Source organism: Peromyscus maniculatus, chromosome 10 (genome assembly GCF_049852395.1).
Source record: "Peromyscus maniculatus bairdii isolate BWxNUB_F1_BW_parent chromosome 10, HU_Pman_BW_mat_3.1, whole genome shotgun sequence".
Lineage (NCBI taxonomy): Eukaryota > Metazoa > Chordata > Mammalia > Rodentia > Cricetidae > Peromyscus > Peromyscus maniculatus.
The window spans coordinates 12534479-12554651 of record NC_134861.1 but is presented as its reverse complement, the minus strand read 5'-3'; the positions used below and the strand labels follow the sequence as shown (position 1 = coordinate 12554651).

General features: G+C 44.4%; 1 protein-coding gene across 1 annotated transcript in view; it reads right to left on the bottom strand.

The window, feature by feature from the left end:
- The window catches only part of Abca13 (ATP binding cassette subfamily A member 13), a 432541-nt gene that overhangs the window by 350759 nt on the left and 61609 nt on the right, over positions 1-20173 (bottom strand). Inside the window, exons 9-15 of the mRNA XM_076545963.1 lie at positions 16621-16785; positions 15024-15223; positions 5165-5292; positions 4270-4370; positions 3864-4037; positions 1947-2152; positions 1153-1292 (exon numbers count right to left, since the gene is read on the bottom strand). Of these exons, the coding sequence (XP_076402078.1) occupies positions 1153-1292; positions 1947-2152; positions 3864-4037; positions 4270-4370; positions 5165-5292; positions 15024-15223; positions 16621-16785 (1114 nt within the window). The remainder of the gene's footprint in view (positions 1-1152; positions 1293-1946; positions 2153-3863; positions 4038-4269; positions 4371-5164; positions 5293-15023; positions 15224-16620; positions 16786-20173) is intronic.

Genomic DNA, 20173 nt, shown 5'->3' with positions numbered 1-20173 from the left:
CTGTGAATTCTGTGAGCAACATTAATGACTGGCCTGGCATGACATGTCCCCTGGTGCAATAGAGACATGGACATCATGGGAGTAACCAATCATCTCCTTTTCTGTTTGGATTTAAGTTCTGTTCCACAAGATGAAACCCATACCTGGCACCATTGTTGGGCCAAGAAACTATAGCTAGACAAGTCATAGACTCAAGAGAAGAACCTAATACTATATTTTACTAAATGAATATAGTAATAAACTAACCCATAATGACTTATCATTATACTCATAAATCAATTCATCTCTCAATCCTTATCTAAGAAAATCCTATTTGTTGATTAACACAGAGACCCACAAAGAGATGAAAGGCAGAGAATAAGACACTGCAAAATTCTCAAGGAACATATATACCACACCCTCCATCCCAAGGCTCAGGGATCATTTCAGAAGAGGGCGTAGAAAGAGTGTAAGAGCCAAAAGTGGATGACTTCAAGGAAAGAGTATCTTCTGGACACAGCAGGGCAGCTGCACATATGAAGTCACAACAGTTGTGAAAGCACACCCAAGACCTGTGCAAGCCCAAGCGAGAGCAAATCCCTGTATGGAGAGGAGAGCTGAGCATACAATCACACCCCTTGCCAGAGAGCTACTGACGATTGTTAGCTGCTGGGATTAGGTTTTCTCTAGGAGTATAGCCTATAGTAAGTCAACCATACTCAAGTGGAAGATCACACATTCAAGGGTATTTATGTAGCACAAATTGGTCTTGATGGGTTCTAAACACTTACAAAAGGATACAAAGTTGGATGAGGAGGGAAAGGAATGGATCTGAGAAGAGTTAGAGGAGGAATTAATATAATCAAAACACTCAGTGAAGTAATACAGTTTGAAAAATAAATATTTTCATCTAAACAAGGACAATTTTGAGGGTGAAAAAGATCTCTATGACTAGTGCTGGGAGAGCCTGGCCAGACAAAGGACTGAGTAGGGGAGTCTGACCACAACTTCAGTGAGACCCTGAACACAGTAAACATAATCGCTAGCAGGGTTTGGAGGGACTTCCACTTCAGCCTTCCCTCCATGATGCACAGCAACACTTCATAATGCAACTCTATCTTTCTAAGTGGGGAAAGCACCACACATTCCTATCATCAAGACCTCCAAACTTACACGGCAGACTGTTCTGGAAACTTCCATGCATGTTCACATATTGAGCCAATTCACACGTCTTCCTTATGATCCCTGAGAAGATTTGCCAGTATAACACTTGCTGCAGGGACCCTTGTGCTTCCTCAAGAATGTGAGACATCCTGAAGCCAAAAGAATACAGAAAACCAGAACTTACTAACAGTTTTCACACTGACATATACTTACAAGCCCACCTGAAGACCATGCATGCAAATGTCTGACAGTCCACATAAAAAAGTAATTAAAATCTCTTAAATAGCTTACTTAATATTTATTCATTTATTAATTCCTCTACCCTGATTTGGAAAATGAGAAAGAACCATTTATGATAATACATTAAACACACAAAAAAAAGAGTAAATAGAGAAAACAAATGCAACAACATAAAACAAATTTGGAGGCTGAGAAAAATACATCCCCATTTGATATACTTTGGTACAGGCTCTTTAGAAGCCACAGAAAGTGGCTATTGATGTAACGGGTCATGAAATAGAAATAAGGTAAGCTCATTTGAACAGTCTCCTATATGAAGATTCTAACTATGTGAAAAACTTCAGCCTTGGTTACACACAGACTTTGGGTTTGTCATGAAAGGTTGTCAGTGGTTAAACATGGAAACCGTTTAATGTGTCACAGTTTTTAGAAAATCTCTTAGAATAGCAACAGGTTACTTCCCTTGCAATATCTTTGTATTCTGTTCTTTAGGGATGGAATATATGATGGACATCCTGCCAGTGTCAAAGTCCTGAAAAGTTTCTTATCCAACACATACTTACACTGTGGAGACAAGCTGGTACTCACAGCCACCACGAGTGATACCGCTCTCAGGTGAGGCAGCAGCTCCCGGCAGCTTGAAGATCCGAGAACAGGTAAAGTTCACTTCTGACAGCTGAGTCCCAAGATCTTGCCAGCCTAAATGCCCATCATGTTCTGAAACTGGTCCATCTGTATGTCCTGCAATGACTTCTTGCAAACTATGACCCTTAAATGAAAGAGAAAACATCACCTGTCAAAAGCTAAGCCGTTTCAAGTGGGCACTTCAGATGTTGCCCCTATACTCAATTATCAGGGTTTCCATGTGAACAGTAGGAGAATGATCCCGAGGCACAGTTCTAGACATGAACTTTTACTCATGTCCAAAGTTACAGCCCTCAAATAAAGTCTTACCCAATAATAAAGTAAGGTTCTTTATCTCCCACTTTATTAGGCACCTAATAGATATGCTAGTGTCATAGCCATGTATGTTGGGTGGTCTCCCGAAATGTGGTAGAAGGACACTTAACAAAGTCCTCAAAAAACCAGACCTGATAAACACCCTCTTGGTAACCCTCTCCTATCCCTCGAGGCTGGGCTCTGACTCTCACTGGTCCATAAATGCAGCAAAGTGACTTGTACTAATTCCATTCTGAGTAGCTGTCATATAATTTGAAAACTTTCCTTCTTGCCGTATTTGGAATCCTTGAATATCAAGGAAGTCCACATGGAGTTATTATAGAGAAAATATAAACCCCATGACTTTGATGTCTAGCTAAGCTCCCCTATTCCAGCCCCTATGACCACAAGATAATAGCTGAACATCTGTAAGCCTATGAGAACTCCACCTGACTGAGCCCCCTTCGGCCTCCAAAATCATGAAAGGTCATAGAATGTGTTTTGTTTTCAATCACTAAGCTTTGGAATGGTTTGGTAGGACAGATCACCTAACTTCTAGCTGAAAAGCTTTCTCATACAGCTGAAGAAACATGCCTGCCACCTGCAGATCCCTCTGAGTCAATCCCCCCTATAACTTCAGATTAACTTTCTGTCTAACTAGCATCCTCTATGATTTTCTTAGCTTCCAAGTTTTCCTCCACATTTAAAACTTGTAAACTTCTCTGGGGAAACTTCCAGATGTTCAACTGCTTTGCACTCATGTTCTCTGCCCTGCTCAAGTCAGAGAAGATCTTCATGTTTGTGTTGCACATCCCTTGGCATGTGTTAAAGATGCCAAGAAGACAGTGAAGGACTTGACTATGTACACACTCTTATTTACTCTTTCATTTTGCTCCGACATCATTTCTATTTTATTTGTTTCATTATTTCACTCATTTCATATTCTAATGAATATAAGGAAGAATTTTTTAAGGGGCAGGAGTTTGTGAGAGGAGCAAAATGATAAACCTAAGAATATACATTTTAGTTCTTGGTAAGAAAATATGTGCTAAAGTTGACATAATCATCTTCCTAAGCATTCCACAGTCTGTATGAATGTTCAGCATGGTTGCCTGGATCCTAGGCAGTGGCAGGGGAAGAGGGTGGCTTTCGAATTCTCTCATCACTAAAGCCATAGCTACAAGATGCTGTACGATTACAGACTGCTGATGTTCGCTCTGTACTTTCTTTACTATATGCAACTAGAAACAGAGTGGGCAAGGGACTAGGCAACCTGGGAGGCAGATGTGTGTTTTTGAAAGTTTACAATACTCTCAGAGATTGCCAGGTAGGTTGTGGCAGAGAGTATGCACCACCACACCCAAGTAGTCAGGAGGGATAGAACTGATGAGCAGCCACCATTCGGGTAGCAGTACCCTTTTAGTAATGCCAATACTTAGCAAGTTCAAATCCCAGGGTCAATATTAGCATGGTGGATGACTCATCCTTTAACAGGAGCCCAGTTGGTGCTCTGTTGGAGAGATCTAATGGTGGGTACTTACAGCATCCTTCACTGCGAGAAGCAGCTCCTTTAAAACACTGGTCTCATCGAACGAGGGGATGTGGCATAGCACTCCCCAGAGACTCCTCCAGATGCTGGCGTTCCCAGTGGGGAGGGCTGCCTCCTGGGACAAGTGTCCATTCAGGCAAGTGGCAGAAGCATTCTTTGTCAACAGCTGAAAAATTAATGAGGATGGAAAGAGGGAACATTTAGGAACGCTCACTGATGCTCCCCATGGAATCAAGAACTACAGATAGAAACAGTAGCCATGTTCAATTGAAGCCCAGAATTCTTCAAAAACCTGTCTATTCTCCTTATTTTACCAGTAAAACTCACAACAGGCAAAGCTAAATATGGTTTGGGATTTTTTTAATGTTTTGTGAAAAGGGTTTGTGTAAAATCTTTACCTGCTTTAGCCCCCAAAAGAATGCATCCTGTTCTAGTCTCCAGCTATCAGGAGCACCAGGTATAAAATCCGTTGCTGACATCTCCAGGTAACTGAGGACTCCTGCGAGACAGAAACATGACTCACTTTCCACTTGACTTAGGCTTCTTTAATCATGGCTTGTATCCATAACCATGAGACATTAAGGTGAATCCCAAAAATATGAATTTCAGTGCACCCGACCTGCTATCAACTACTTCATAATCTTATTAGAAGATTATGAACGGGAACATCACGGACTGTTATTTTATCCTTTCTGAGAACTCAATAGTGTGAGTGCTTTGTCATGAGAGCAGTTTCTTCTAAAGCAATGCCCCTTCTCACTTTCTTCTCTCTTCTCCCTAGGAGGGAGAAAAGAATTTGGCCCATGAAGGTCAAAGTGTAAAGTTGCTTCCTTTGAACTAGGGCGGAAGGAACACCTGGCAGTTGGTGGAAGTTCAAAAAAGGGCATTCTGCACTCTTAGAAAAATCTAGATCCCACACAGGCTCTGAACAGCAGAGAGGGCAGGCAAGCAGAGGCACCAATGCCCTTATGCAGTGTCCTGGGTGCATTTTCATCCAGAACCATAGGGCAGATGTCAGTGAAAAAGTTAAACCACCCCATGAAATGGCTTGCCCTAGACCACACAGCAGGCTCTGCTGAACAGTGTGGCCTTCATTGTGACAGCAGCCTGGCATGTTCTCTGTGAAACGTTCTTGAGGGCGCTGTAGCAGTAAATAAGTGTATATGACACACCAACAAAACTCAGCTCAAAACTTCATTAACACATCAGAAAGGGACAAGTCCGCCCACTTTCTAGTAACTGTTTCACTTGCCCATGGTCAGTGGGTGACAAATGAAAGCAGAGCTAGTTCACCTTGAACAAAATGCAAATCCTGGGCGACCACATTCCTGAGAACAGTATCCAGCAGGGGCAATCTCTTCAGAAATGGCCACGGGAACAGGTCTGACATCACACGCTGCAACTTGCCCAGATTCTGGAATCTGGGGGCAAAAAAATAAGTCAATGCACCAGCTCAGAAGATGAAGCAAAGGGCAATGCCCCACTGCTTAGGGATGTGTACTCACAGACTGCAAGGCCCACTGCAGCACCTAACAGGGTTCCTGACAAACTGCGGGGTCAGCTGTTGAATCCTCCACTGGGAAGATTCTTTTAGGAAGCAAGCTCAGATTAAATACTCTCTTTACCTCCAGAAATGTGTGAAGCAGGTAAAAATTGGGATGAAGCATCAGTTGACGTTTACAAATATTTGTGTTGATGAGAATGACAGTTTATGCCTATCAGCCCAGGACTTGGCAGGCTAATGCAGAAGTTCATTGTGAGTTCAAGGCCAGTTCAGGGAGACTTACTTTTTAATGCCTTAAAGCTTACAGTTATGCGGCACAGAAAATTAATCTGACTTTCAAAATATTGACCCATCAAAGGAATAAAAGTGGCATAAAAGACCCGTCAAAGGAATCCTACATAGGCTAAGTTAAGAGTCTCTAAGATCAAAGGAAGAAAGAAAAAAACCTGTAAAACTGCTTGACGCCTCCAATGCCTGAGGGGTTGGGCTAACTAGGCAGAAAGAGCATTCAACCTGGGGCCTGCTGTAAGAAAAATTCTTTTTAAGATGTTTGCCTTGAAAGCCTGGCAGAAAAACCACTGCGAACTGAATCTCTAGCAATACCCATCTGCCTCTGCCTTCCTGCTTGGGGAGCTGGGGCTACAAGAAGAGGCAGAGGTCCAACGGATGCTCTGTCTTAAAATTTGTGTGGAAGGATGGATGATGTGTGGCTCAAAAGGATGCAGGAAGTAATGCAGTTTAAAAAGTAAAAAGGAAATAATCTGCGAACTGAGACTAAGAAAAAGCTGAAATGGAAACCAGTGTGGGAGAGTGAAAAGCCACAGTGAGGAGGGCTTCGCAGAGCAGCCAACCCCCAGGCTCTCTGCATCTTCACGGGAGCATACTGCATCTTCAACCAGGAAAAGGATGCCCAGATGAGGGACAAAAGATGAGCGATGTGGCTACTAAGAGCCCAAGCATGACACTCCCCAGCCTGAAGCCTGGGTGCAGCTGCACTGCTTCTCTGTATCTGGACTTTTTCAGACCTGCTCCACCTGGCCTCCTCAGAGCATCTCACCAGTGTTGGGTAAAGTACAAGTTTGACAAATAGTGGCTTCCATTCTACGGCCACTGTTGGATTCCATCACTGCAGAGAGGGTCCTGGTGGTGTTTCTCCTATAAGGAATCAGCAGGAAGGAGAAACTATCCCCAGTCTATCACCCTGGAGGTACCGCCTCTTTCTACCCAGCCTGAATGGTAGCTTCTTAAACTGAGCCTTCCAAGGGATGAAGCAAGGACAGATGGCTCACTTTCTAAGACACTCTAGGTGCTGAGAAACAAGTAGATGGGCTCATGGAAAGAATGCGAAAGGGGGAAACAACTGTGTCTTCTTTTCCTCTCCAAGTGGAAAAGACCACCCACCATGTGGTATGGAATCTGAATCTGGGCTGCTTCAAGCTCTGACAATCAAGGGATTTCTAGGACCACATCTGTAAGCAAAGAGCTCTATGTGTGTCTGACAAGTCAGGCTTGCTGGAGTGCGTAGGAATAACCTAAAAATCCATGTTGCCAGAATCTTTGCTATGCATCAGAGCCCAGAAGAAGTGCTCCCAGGACCCAGCTGCCCAACTTGGCAGGAATAGACAGCATCTCAAGAAAGAGAGTCTGCAGTGACTTCAGAGGAAGATGTGAAAGATTGGCTATGGAGACAATGGATGAAAAAACAAGTGTGATTTCCTGGGCCAATACTTGGGATCAGAGACAATCAGTTTCCTGCCAAGGCTGAATGAGAATCTTAAAGAAGCCTGGCAGCAAGTGGCTGCTCGATTTAATACAAGTGCATATACTAAGAAACAAAGTTTAAACAGAGATGAGAGGTATTGCTGAAGCAGTGGCAAAAGTCCCTACATACCCAAGAGTGCTACAAGAACCAAACAGAAGAGTGGTCAGTCATAATCATAACAGGTAAGAAAGGACACCAGAGAGAGAGTGGCCAGAGTTTCAACCACACATATCCACGTTGAGATGGGACTCCATGAGGAGGAGAAGGGGAGGAGAAGAGGAGTGGAAGAGGAGAAGGAGGAGAGGAAGAAATGAGGAGAAGAGGAAGAGGAAAAAGAGGAGAAAGACGAGAAAGAGGAGGAGGAAAAGGGATCGGAGAGGAAGAAGAGAAAACTCCACAAATAGTGGAATTAATGAAAGGGATTATGAAGTCTTGAAGGTTGTACAAGGGACATTTGACTTCCATGTAAGAAAATCAGTGGGTCTGTGAAGAGGAGGAAGATGGAGGAAGGTTTAGGAGAAGGAAGCAAAGACGGATTCGGATGCTAGTGGAAGAAGTGGGAATACCCTTCACTGAGCATGGGCATTGTCTGCATAGGGGCCTCTCTGTCCATCAGAGCAGTTTAGCAAGGCTGGCAGGCTAACCTTTCTGTAGAGTGAAGAGATGAGGCCACTGGGCAGTGCAACATCTCCAGAAGATCACTGGTTTAGGAACTAGGTAAAGCCTTAGAGACTGTTTGGTGGCCATTACCAGATAGCATGGCTGAGGCCCCAGGGAAGCTGACAGAAGGGCCAGAATGACACAAGTGATGGATCTGCTCGTTGCCGAGACAGCCATGGGGGGGGGGGCAATTCTGCATTAGGTGTAGCACTGGTGGTGTCTGAATGGAAAAGGAGATTCCTCGAGCCGATTGACTTGTGCGCTCAGCAGTAGACAGCAAAGGCGGCATCAAGCCCTGAACCTGACTACGCAGAGAGGTTGGCTGTGGCTTGGTGGACAGCACATAGGGAAACCTTCAGCTTCCCTAATCTGAATGAACCAAGGACCAAGTGGACCTTCCTTGGATTTCATTCTTGTGTGTCAGAGAACAGTCAAGACCCTGGGCTGAAGTGTCAGGAGGCCTTTGGGGTCTGTAAGATAACTGAGGTGACTTACTATAGTCTGTTTATTAATGTCCATTATGTAACTGTTGGTCCCTGAGATTTCCCAAACAAACCAACCAGACAGTTTTTTAAGATCACAATACACTGCCCTGTGCCTGAAGCTACTGACATCCCTGCCCTTTGTCCTTCTCTCTTTCAGGGCACCCCTGCGTTATTATCCCTGGCTGCTTCTGGAGTCACATGACCATACGTGCAGTCAGCAGTCAGGCAAAATGCTTAGTCACTCCAGGGCCTTGTGTCCTACGTAATCCGTGAGCAGCGTGGTCATGTAATCTATGCGCATGTGTGGCATAGCTATGTAAGCCCATATGCGCATGCGCAAGGTGACCTACACAAGCAGGCCCCACCTGCTCCCTACTCTGTCTCCACATGTTTCTCTTGGGTAGGCCTACTCACATCTATCCTTTCCCTTCCCTAATAAAAAACTCTTATAGTGGGTTATGTTGTACCTCGTGTTTTCTTTCGTCAGGTAAATAAAGTCAGTAAATAAATAACACTGGTGCCGTGACAAAACAGGCTCTCCTGGCACACCTGTACCAGGATCCTGAACCGAGGTTGGTTCATCTACAGCTACCCACTTGCCATCTGCCCAGCCGCCAGATCAATCCGCACAACACTGATGACTACTTTGATTGGTGAGTTTTCCCTTTACCAGTCAGTGTAAACACTTCCCTGGACCCGTGGGAATGACTATTGATCGTCCGTCTGGTGTCCCTCTGATGTCCTTGAAAGTGGGGTACCCCCATCCATGGTCTTTATCAGCTGCGGTCAGCCCCCATTGCTGACTATCACACACACACACACACACACACACACACACACACACACACACACACACACACACACACTCCGCCATTCCCCCGACTGTGGTCTGAAGCCTCATTTTCATTGGTTTCTCGTCTCTTGGACTTTCATCCTTCAGGTTACCACCCTGACCCTCGCTCTTTGTTTGACAGAACACTGAGTGACTTGTGCCATTCTTAATTGATCCTTGCTTAATTAACTCTGGGATGCCTGAGATATTGTAGCATTGGATCTCGTTTATTTTTTTCTTTTTTCTCTCTGCCACAGCCATGCGGAATCCAATCCCATAAGCCCCACTTCTAAAAGGTATCTCCTCTGGGATACCTTTTAGAAACCTTCAAACCTCTCAGCTTAATGCCTTACTTACAAACTTTTAAGTGCATCCGCCTCTGCACTAAAAAAAAATGGCCTAAATATCCTGCACAATAAAAATGGCCACCTAAGGACTCCTTGGACCCCAATATTTTATGGGAGTTATCTAACTTCTGTCAGCAAGTGGGTGAATGGAAAGAGTTGCCTTATAGCCAAGCTTTCTTCTCTCTCAGCTCCACACCCTCTCTTTGATTCGTATTCATCAGCCTACATGCTCCTAGCTCTGCAACCCGAACCAGAGGAACCTCTCACCACTGCTGTAGACCCTGCTAATGAACTACTGCCTTTCTGACCTCTCGCTCCTTCCTCTCCTCCAGCGACTGTTCCTTCGGCTCCTCCAGCCCCTTCCTCCTCTCTGCTACCAGGCCATTCCAACCGCCAGACTCTGGCTCCTACCCTTACTCCCCCTGTCATGCATCCTAAAGCTGCTAAGGATCCCCACCCTAGTCAAACCAACCCAGTGACCATCCTCCCTTTGGGAGAGGTAGCCAGGGTGGATGGACTAGTTAAGGTACATGTCCCTTTCTCATTAGCAGAATTGTCTCAGATAGGAAAAAAAAACAAAACTGGGTTCTTATACATCTAATTATAACTCTTTTATTAAAGAATTCCAGTATATCACCCAATCCTGTAATCTCACCTTTCAGGATATATACATGATCCTAACTAACAACCTGCTTCCTGAGGAGCAAGAACGAGTTTGGGAACTGGCTAGGATACATACAGACAAGGTCCATCAGACTAACGCGGCACATCCTCCCAGAGCTGTGGCAGTTCCCGATCGGGATCCACGGTGGGGTTATAACACCTCAGGTGGCTCTCTAGCTAGGGATCAGTTTACGACCTGCCTCCTAGCAGGTCTTCATAAGGCTGCCCTCAAACCAGTAAACTATGAAAAGCTTCGAGACATAGTTCAGGACAGACAAGAAAATCGGTATCAATTTTGACTTACAAAGGCCGTCTTACAGTTTACTAATCTAGAGCCTGAGAGCCCAGAGGGCAGACAGCTCCTTATGACCCATTTCTTTTTGCAGAGCTTCCCTGACATTAGGTCCAAGCTTAAGCATCTAGAGAGAGGACCCCTGACCCCACAGGCAGAAGCCTTAGCCTGTGGATTTTAAGGTGTACCATGGGAGAGATAAGAAAGCCCATAAACAAAAATACCAAATGCTGGCCAAGGCCATCCGACTGGTTGCAGTGACTGCCCAAGAGCACCTAGGGACTTGTTTTCAATGTAGTCGAGAAGGTCACTGGGCTTATATTTACCCTGCCCCATATGGGCCTCCTGGTCTGTGTCCAAAGTGCCACCAAGAGGGCCATTGATCAGTTTACTGCCCCCATGCATCTCATGGCATGGGAACATCAAATGCAGACCACCCTCCAGCCGACCTTCTAGGTTTGGCCATGGACAACCAAACTTCTAGTCTTGGCCATGGATGATTGAAGGTGCCCAGGCTCTGACCCAACAACTGTCATCTCTCACAGGGAGCCTCGGGTAGCCATTACAATATCGGGATAATCCATTTCCTTCCTCGTGGGCACTGGGGCCACTTACTCTGTCCTAAAGGAGCTTTGGGGACCCATATCTCCTTCTCATCTCCCTATTTTCAGGGTAGGGAGACAGCTTTACCTACCTCATCAGATTCCACCACTTAATTGTATTTTCAGGGGTATTTTTGGTCATGCCAACTTTCCCTGTGCTCTTAACAGGAAGAGAATTTTTAGCCAAGGTAGGAGCTTCCATTTCATTTGCTTCCCCCACTTGCCTGACCCCATACTCACCAGAGCTCCTCTTTTCCTCCTCGTAGCCACCCACCCCACTAGCTCTAGCATGTCATTTCCTTTGCCAGCCTCTCAGTTGGACTCCCAAGTCGGGGACACCCAAAACCCTTCTGTTGCTAGGCACCATTCCCCCATTGTTATCCAGTTACAGGACCCTACCCAGTATATCACCCAAGCTCAAAACCCTCTCTCATTTCAGAGCCTCGGGGAACTTAAACCTATCATCTCTGACCTTCTAAGAAAAAAAGCTATTTTGCCCAACCTTTTCTCCTTTTAACACCCCCACAGTTGCAGGTAAGAAGTCTAATGGAACCTACTGCTCATTAACTCTGCAGTGGTCCCACTCTATTCTGTGGTCCCCAATCCTTATACACTCCTCTCCACTATCCCCTCAGGAACCTCCCATTTCTGTTTTGGATCTCAAGGATGCTTTCCTCTCTATTCCTCTCAGCCCTCAGTCTCAAAATATCTTCGTTTTCACCTGAACTGACCCTGACACTCACCTGTCCATGCAGCTGACCTGGACTGTCTTGCCACAGGGAATCAGACATAGCCCACAACTATTTGGTCAGGCCCTAGCCTCTGACTTACTCTTTTGTGTTTCCCTGACTCTAAAGGCATAGAGTACATAATTGACATTCTACTCTGCAGCATATCATTCCAAGTTAGCCAAACTAACACCTCTGCTCTCCTATATTTCTTGTCTAGCTGGGGTCATAGAGTCTCACCTTCCAAGGTTCAGCTGTCCACTCCTTGGATCACCTGTTTGGGTCTAAGCATTACCACAAATCACAAGGCTATTAATTTAGATAGAAAGCACCTAATCCAGTCACTTGCAGTCCCATATGCTAAACAGAAGATTCTATCATTTCTAGGAATAGCTGGCTCCCTATGGTCCTGAGGCCCACCTTTTTCTCTCCTTGCTCACCCTTTATATGAGGCAGCTCTTGGCTCCCCACATGAACCCCTCCTTCACCCCATTACTAAAACCTCCCAGAGGCACCAACAGACTCTCCTCCAGGCCCCAGCACTTCATTTCCCAGACCTAACCTGTCCCTTCTCCCTCTATGTAACAGAAAGAGAGGGCCCTTGGGGCCCTAGGGCACCAGCTGGGACCCTCCTTTGTACCTGTGGCACACCTGTCAAAAAACTAGACTTCACCACTTGGGGATGGGCACCTTATATTCATGTTTTAGCAGCTGCTGAGCTCCTTATTTGTGAATCAAAAAACTAACCTTTGGGTCACCCACCACTATCTTCTCCCACCACAACCTGTCCCATCCCTTAACTTATAAAAGCTTACCTCCTTCCCAAGTTCTTTCTCTCCAAGTGGCACTAGTGGAAGATGCCACTTACTTTCCAAGCTTGCCCACCCTTAGTATCTCAGATCTTCTCCTTCTACTTAATTTTGGCTATTCCCTATCTCATTTCTGCACTGAAACCCTAGAGGAACTATTGCCCCATCCTTCACACATTCAGGAGGGCACACTGTCTCAGGCCACTTATACCTGGTCCACAGATGGCAGCTCCTTTTTACATGAGGGGACCCACAAAGCATGCTATGTCATAGTGTCAGATACTCGGGTGGCTGAAGCACAGGCACTACCTGCCCACACTACTAACCAACAGGCTGAACTAATAGCTCTCACCTGTGCCTCCCAATTGGCACAGGGACAATCCCTAAATGTTTACACAGACTCCAAATATGCTTTTAATTTCACATCCTCCTGTCCCACGCTGCTATCTGGCAAGAGCATGGGCTTCTTATAGCAAAAGGAGGATCAATACCTAACTTAGGCCAAACAATGGCCATGCTAAAGGCCGTGTTTGCAGTATCCATCTTTCTATATCCTTTGTGGCACTGCTACCCACAGTCCTAATACCACATGGCCCAGGGCATCTCCCTCAGTGGGAGACAAGACCCTCAATTAAAAAAAAAAACCTACATCCTAAGTGGACTCTAGAAAATGTGAGAGAGCTTAAGACATTTAGAGTTAGTCTTCACTATGCAATCATAACAACAATATAGCCTCATGTACTTATGATACTGTGGTACCATTTGCATTCCACAGAGCCAGAAACTCTGTATTTGAACAAAATATTGTGGTTTAAACAAGTTTCTTTCTTTTTTTTTTTTTTTTTTAGGTTTTTTTGATACAGGGTTTCTCTGGGTAGCTTTGCGCCTTTTCTGGATCTTGCTCTGTAGACCAGGCTGGCCTCTGCCTCCTGAGGGCTGGGATTAAAGGCATGCACCACCCCCGGGCTTAAACAAGCTTTTTAGAGAAAATAAGAAATCTGTTTTCTTCTGAGGAAAGCATTATTCCCAGAGGCTAATAGGATTCACATTATTACAAACTGCTACACACATACACACATACACACCACCACCACCACCACCACCACACACTATACATATACATACACATATGCATACACTTACACACAAAGAGATACATGCACATACACAGACACAGATGCACACACCATACATATACAACTACACATATCACACACACATATATATATACATATATATACACATCATATATATACAACACAAAAACACATATATCACATACATATGCATACAATCCATATGTACATCAACACACATATATATAGAGACACACACACACAGTCAAAGTGGAGTGCATTGGCCCTGGAACAGAAAACTGAGTTGTGAAGCCATCACTAAGTACATCTCAAACACAAGTACATCTGTGGTTGAACTAGCAAACAGGGTTGTAGTTATTGCCTGGCCCCACACATGCCCATGCAAGCTGATCTTTAAAACAATGTTAACTTCTGTAGACTTTTTGTACAGTAAGTCCTTCTCCACGATGACCCAGAAACAGGTTTTTTTTTTCTTTTTGTCTAGCACTGATCAGAATTCCTACCTAGAAAATACCCTTCTCAGCCCCCCTACTGTTTAAAACACTGAAGACATTGCCACTGTGTAAAACCTTAATGCACATTCCAGAAGGCTGGAATTTGTGCTTTCCCATGTTGCAGCCTTGTGTATATATTAGTTACCCCTCCCCAACAACAACAGTCAACTTCTTTGTTCTTGACCAGGTTGGTTTTATCCTGTAGATCCACAGCACCTAAAAACACACTAAGACAAAATACCCAGTTTTATAAGAGAAGCGACTATTTGGGTAAATTAATCTTGGTTATATTAAAAATGAAAAAATCCAAGTTCCACCTTTTCCACTGCTAAGGTATTACTGAGCCTATGTGAATATTTCAGATCCGTACAATCCTTAACTAGGAATACAGGATGCACCTCATGGGAAAACAGGTCTAATGTGCATGTGTTCATTTTAGGCAAAGACATCAACCTGAAATTCAGGAAACTGACACCTTCTCCAATGTGATTATACTCTTGTAAGATTGCTTTGTTTGGTTGGTTGGTTTTGGTTTGGTTTGGTTAGTTATTTTTTTAGAAAGGACTATTGTCACGGAGGCTGGGATGAACTCCTGAGCCCAAAAGAGCTCATGCCCCTGAGTGCTGGGACGAGAGGTGTGTGCTACCACAACCAGGCAGCACTTTAGACCGCTTTACATATTCACATCCATGTCCAGATGACTGCATAGGTCTCCCAGGGTGATACACAATAAAAGACTCAGGTTTCCACATACTACCTTAGAATCCATGTCTAGCTATGGTCTTACAGGATTTGTTTCTAACAGCATCATTGCACATTCCTACAATGTCAGCGTGATCAAGCCTACTCAGTGACAAAAGACATACAGATGCCTTACATCTGTGGAAGCAGATGGCTGTCTCCGGGGCCATCCGCTGCCAAGCTGTCACTCAGGATGATTAGGCCAGTGTGCAGGATTTCCACCACCTTCCGTGGTTCACTTCCCTGTTTAAACTGTTCCCTAAGGGCCGCCAGACTGTGGCTGACACCTGCAAACAGGTTCTGCAGCAGATGACCCTGCTGCCACTGGTCAAACACCTGCAAATTTAGAAACAAAAATAGATTGTCAATCCTATTAGAAATACTGTGCCTAAGAAATAGTAACAGGGGGAAGAGAATAAAAAAATGTGGATAGCATGAGGAGTGAGTAGAAAATTTCTTAATAAAGAAAAATAAATTTTTTTAAAAAAGGAATAGGACCATTAGAAAGGACAAGATTTTTTAATTTCTGATCAATTAAAATATCTATTATAATTGTATTATGATTTCATGTCTACTCAAAAACTAAAGATTATAAATGTCAACAAGGAACACACAGCTTATTTATTATTCCCCTTATTCTTTTTCTCATTCCTCCAAGAGAAACAAGAAAAGAAAAGAAGGGAAAACTATGCATTTCATTTAAAAAAGATCTAACTTGAAAACTGAACTAGCACATTGAGGACGGTTTGAATGAAATTAAACATTTTAAAATGTATTCTGTCATTAATAAGCACTCCCTAAGTGCCACTTTGTGGCAGATCTAGGGATAGATACCACAGGCAGCTAGTCATCGTGTTACACAAGTGTCTCCTGCCCAGATCAGACCGTGAGCATATGCATGAAGGAAAGGCAGGTAGACTGATGAAGACTTGACTAGCAGCCCAGATTAACCCTTTAATGGTGTTAATTAACCCTTCAGTACTATCTCTTGGCCACTTTGGTGATGGAGAAGTTACTCTCTAACAAGTGAACAGTCATGCATATTTTTCTGTAGATTTTTTTTAACCCACTACTTGATAGTCTTCCCTTTTATCAGTTATGTGTGTTTGGAAGGGAAAAAGACTTTATCGGGGTGAGTTTTCCAAGGCAAAAGGGATGCAAGTGGATATGCTATTTGACAAAGAGTGGGTGGTGCTGTGCTGGGAGTGTGGCCTGCTAGTGCCTATGTATCTCAAGGAAAAGAGCTGTTAGCTGGCCAGGGCCACTGTAAGCTCTGGAGGCTACCAACTTTCTATTTATCAGGGTATTCTGCTATCCACCAACATCTCTGAGATAGCCCCCAACACACACTTCTCCCCTTATGCCTGGAGACAGCTGATATGCCTTTAAATCACAGTCATTGTTTTTGCCCTTTTCAAGGAAAAAAACAGAAGCAAAACTAATGCTTGCATGGCATTTAAAGTGGCACAAGGAATCTCACATGCCAGAAACACAGCGTGGATCTAGAGATCTCTTAGCTAACAGTGTATATGTGTGCCTAGGTCACATGCTTTTGGTGGCTTGGGGCTGAGAGTTTGATGAGTTAAGGCCATTGGATGCATGTAAGAGTAGGTCACAATGACCAGATGTAGAGGTCCTAAGGTCTTTCCCAGGAAAAGTCACGGAATCACATAGTGAATGACATGAGGGGGAAAGACCTGGTGCACTCAGGGCATCCAGGCTCCCAACAGCACCTGTCCGTAGAGTTTCAGCCAGCTGACTGCATGGAGGATATAGTTCTTGACTCCTGACCACTTGGGGTGACAGTCTGCCCGGTAGCCCTTGCTCTCAGCTTCATCCTCAGAAGTGTTGGACAAGATGGAGCATATCATCCTCTCCAAGAAGCTGTGTGTAGGAATCTGGAAATAACATGAAAAATACTTAGAAGTAAAGTAGTTTTTCCTATAATGTTTTTCTTTCAAAATAATACCTCAGTCTCACTGGATTCAAAACCCACACATTCATCTGAAGAATGCTAAGTGTCACTTGATGCCTGTGCTATTTGTCCTGAGGAGAGGCCTCTATACTTAAGGGAAAAAAATGGATCCTACTTTTAGAAACAGGGGGAGCCGTTGTTTCTCCAGGAGGAAGACACATGGTTGAGTCAAACATTGCTCATCCTCATTCTCCCACCAAAAGCCATCATGGGCCAAACCAAGCCAAGCTGATACTTTGAACTAACAGCAGTGCTTTGACAAGAACACTGTCTTTTCTAGTTATCAAAAACAGGCAAAGTAAGGAAGATCAACATTGAATCCTGGTTAGACACTGCTTTACCATTTTGAACCAATTCTCTTTTGTGTATTACTTCTCTACAGCTACTCTACACACATGTGTGGCAAAAGGAGCTGTGTCCACTTACTGGATTCTTACAATAACTGCAGTGTCATCAGAAGTTCTGTTGATGGTTGCCTATGGTGGGAATGGTTTCATCGCCTGAAAATGCCTACATGGAAGCCATCACCCAGAAGGCAACAATGTGAGGGAGGAGAGCCTCTTGGGACCTCTATAGTTTGGAACTGGTATTCTCCAGAGGACCATGGGGTATTATTAGGAGGTGACCTTTAGGAGGTGAGGCATAGGAAGGAAAAATAAGATCATCTGGGGTATTGGGACCCTGCTCCTTCTTCTGTCTTTGTTTCTAAGCCACCATGAAGTAAACAGCATCTTCCACCATGTGCTTCCCACCATGATGTGCCACCTCACTGAAAACCCCAAGCACTGGGACTAAAGGACCCATGACACCCCTGAAACTGAGCCAAATAAACCTTTCTTCTACTAAGGTGATCAAAATCTCAGTTGCTATAGTAATGAAAAAATGATTAGCATGAGGCAGATGAGCTCATGAGAAAGGAGCTGTCATCACTGGCCTATTGCTTCCTGTATAAAGGAAGAACTTGATGAGCTTGTCACCCTCCCTCAGACAATGTGAAGGCACAGTGAGAAGACACTGTCTTAGAACTAGAGAGTGGACTTTAGCCAAACAGCCAGTCTCCTGGTATTCAGCCTCAGACTTTCAGCCTCCAGAGTTACGAGAAAGGAGTTCCTGGAGCATACATCCCTCAAGCCGTGGCACTTCAACAACAAACTGGACTAAGACAATGGCCACAATCAAGGAACAATAAAGTGTCTTTGCTCATCCCACACTTTCCTTTAGGACTCATGAAAATTATTCACTTGTGACTATCAAAACTTCAGAGCCCCTTGCGTCTTTGTTTTTGGTTGTTGTTTTTTTCTCTCTAACTGAAAGTAATATCAAGGTCATGCATCCTGTTAGAAAGATAAGGCCTTGTTCCTGTCTAGATGCTCAATCTGTGAGAGTAGCATGTGCAGACAGTGAGGGTAGCATGTGCAAACAGGAAGTTCCCTCTGACAAGCCCTATCACAGAGACTGAAGAGATCATGGGAACACCGAGGCTGGAGCAAGGTCATGGGGACTCCTAGCACATGGAACTCAATCAATCATTTTGTGGAGGCAGAAAAAGGTGGTGGTGGGGTACACTTTAGTATAGGGGCAGTGTATGGTGAAGTTCCCCAAAGGCATGAGAAATGGAGGGACATAAGTCAGGCCTGTACTGGAGAGGACCTGAAGACATGAACAAGACAGACATTCATGAGGTTTTTTTTTCCAAAAGTGGGAAGCAGACTCACCAACCCTTAGGCTTCCCATCCTAACCCCTAGGGCCATTGAATATAATCTTTCCAGGTGGTAGACAAAAAGCCTAACCCTGCTGGGCTTTTGGGGTTGACATAACCCAAGAGTCTGGAAGCTGGAAGTCTGAGAATCTTCTTGGCCTCTGATGAGGGCCTTATTCTTCATCAGAACATGGCAGGGAGTATGACATGGCCATAAAGGGTGAGTGTAGCACTGAAGTCTCTTCCTCCACTAATAAAGCCACCAGTGTCATCATGAGCTAACCACCCCATTACTGTGGGATGTTCTGTATGGCAAATGTGTTGCTCTGATTGGTCAATAAATAAAACACTGACTGGCAGGTAGTATAGGCGGGACTAACAGAGAGGAGAAAAGAAAGAACAGGAAGGCAGAAGGAGTCACTGCCAGCCACCGCCAGGACAAGCAGTATGTAAAGATGCCGGTAAGCCATGAGCCACATGGCAAGGTATAGATTTGTAGAAATGGATTAATTTAAGCTATAAGAACAGTTAGCAAGAAGCCAGCCACGGCCATACAGTTTGTAAGCAATATAAGTCTCTGTGTTTACTTGGTTGGGTCTGAGCGGCTGTGGGACTGGTGGGTAACAAAGATTGTCCTGTGGGCAAGGCAAGAAAACTCTAGCTACACCCCACAACTTCATCTGGTCCTAGTTACTTCACAATGGGTCTACCTCCAAATATTATTAACAAATTCATGAGTTGGGTTTTCAAAAACTTTGGGGTGGGGGAGTGTATTCAAAGCATGCCTAATATGTCAGGGAAAGGTACTTACTCATAGGGACATGAAAAATCATGGTAAGTTAAATCCCACCCTTAGTACATGAGTACCTTCCAAGACTCCAAAAGGAGATAATGGGTCTTCACTTAACATACAAGAAAAATCCTAAAGATATAGGTGGGGTCTGAGAGAAGGAGTTCATGGACCTAAGGTGCAGATGTGTGTTCTTGCAAAGCAGAAGGGCTTCCAAATTGTCTAGGGCCATGAGAGAGGGCACTGCAGACAAAAGACACCCACAGAGCCTCAGTAATACCCATGTGAACTATGTTCTAAGGATGGGCTAAGACCACCCCTTTATTTTATCTAGTTTAGAAACTGGGGCTCAGTTTTGGCTAGCCCATCTCCTCTCATGTTCATTTTGTTGTTGTTGTTGTTGTTGTTGTTGTTGTTGTTGTTGTTGTTGTTTTGGTTTTGGTTTTTGGTTTTGTTGTTGTTTTTCTTTGCCTGGAAAATCCCCCATATATCTGCTCCCACTGAGACTCACTTTCTTGCTTGGAATCATGCTCACAGGTCTAGTTGGTAGACATCACACCTCCACCAGGCCTGGCCTGGCTCTTCCTACTGATGGTTCCCAGAGTAATCAAGTTCGTATCCCTACTAAAGTGCCTCTGACTGCTGAGATAAAATGATAAGGAATGAATGGGGCATCTTGCCAGGTGTGGTGGCACATGACTTTAATCCCAGTACTTAGGAAGCAGAGGCAGGTGGATCTCTGTGAGTTCGAGGCCAGTCTGATAAACAACGCAAGTTCCAGGACAGCCAGGGTGGTTACACAAAGAAACCCTGTCTTGAAA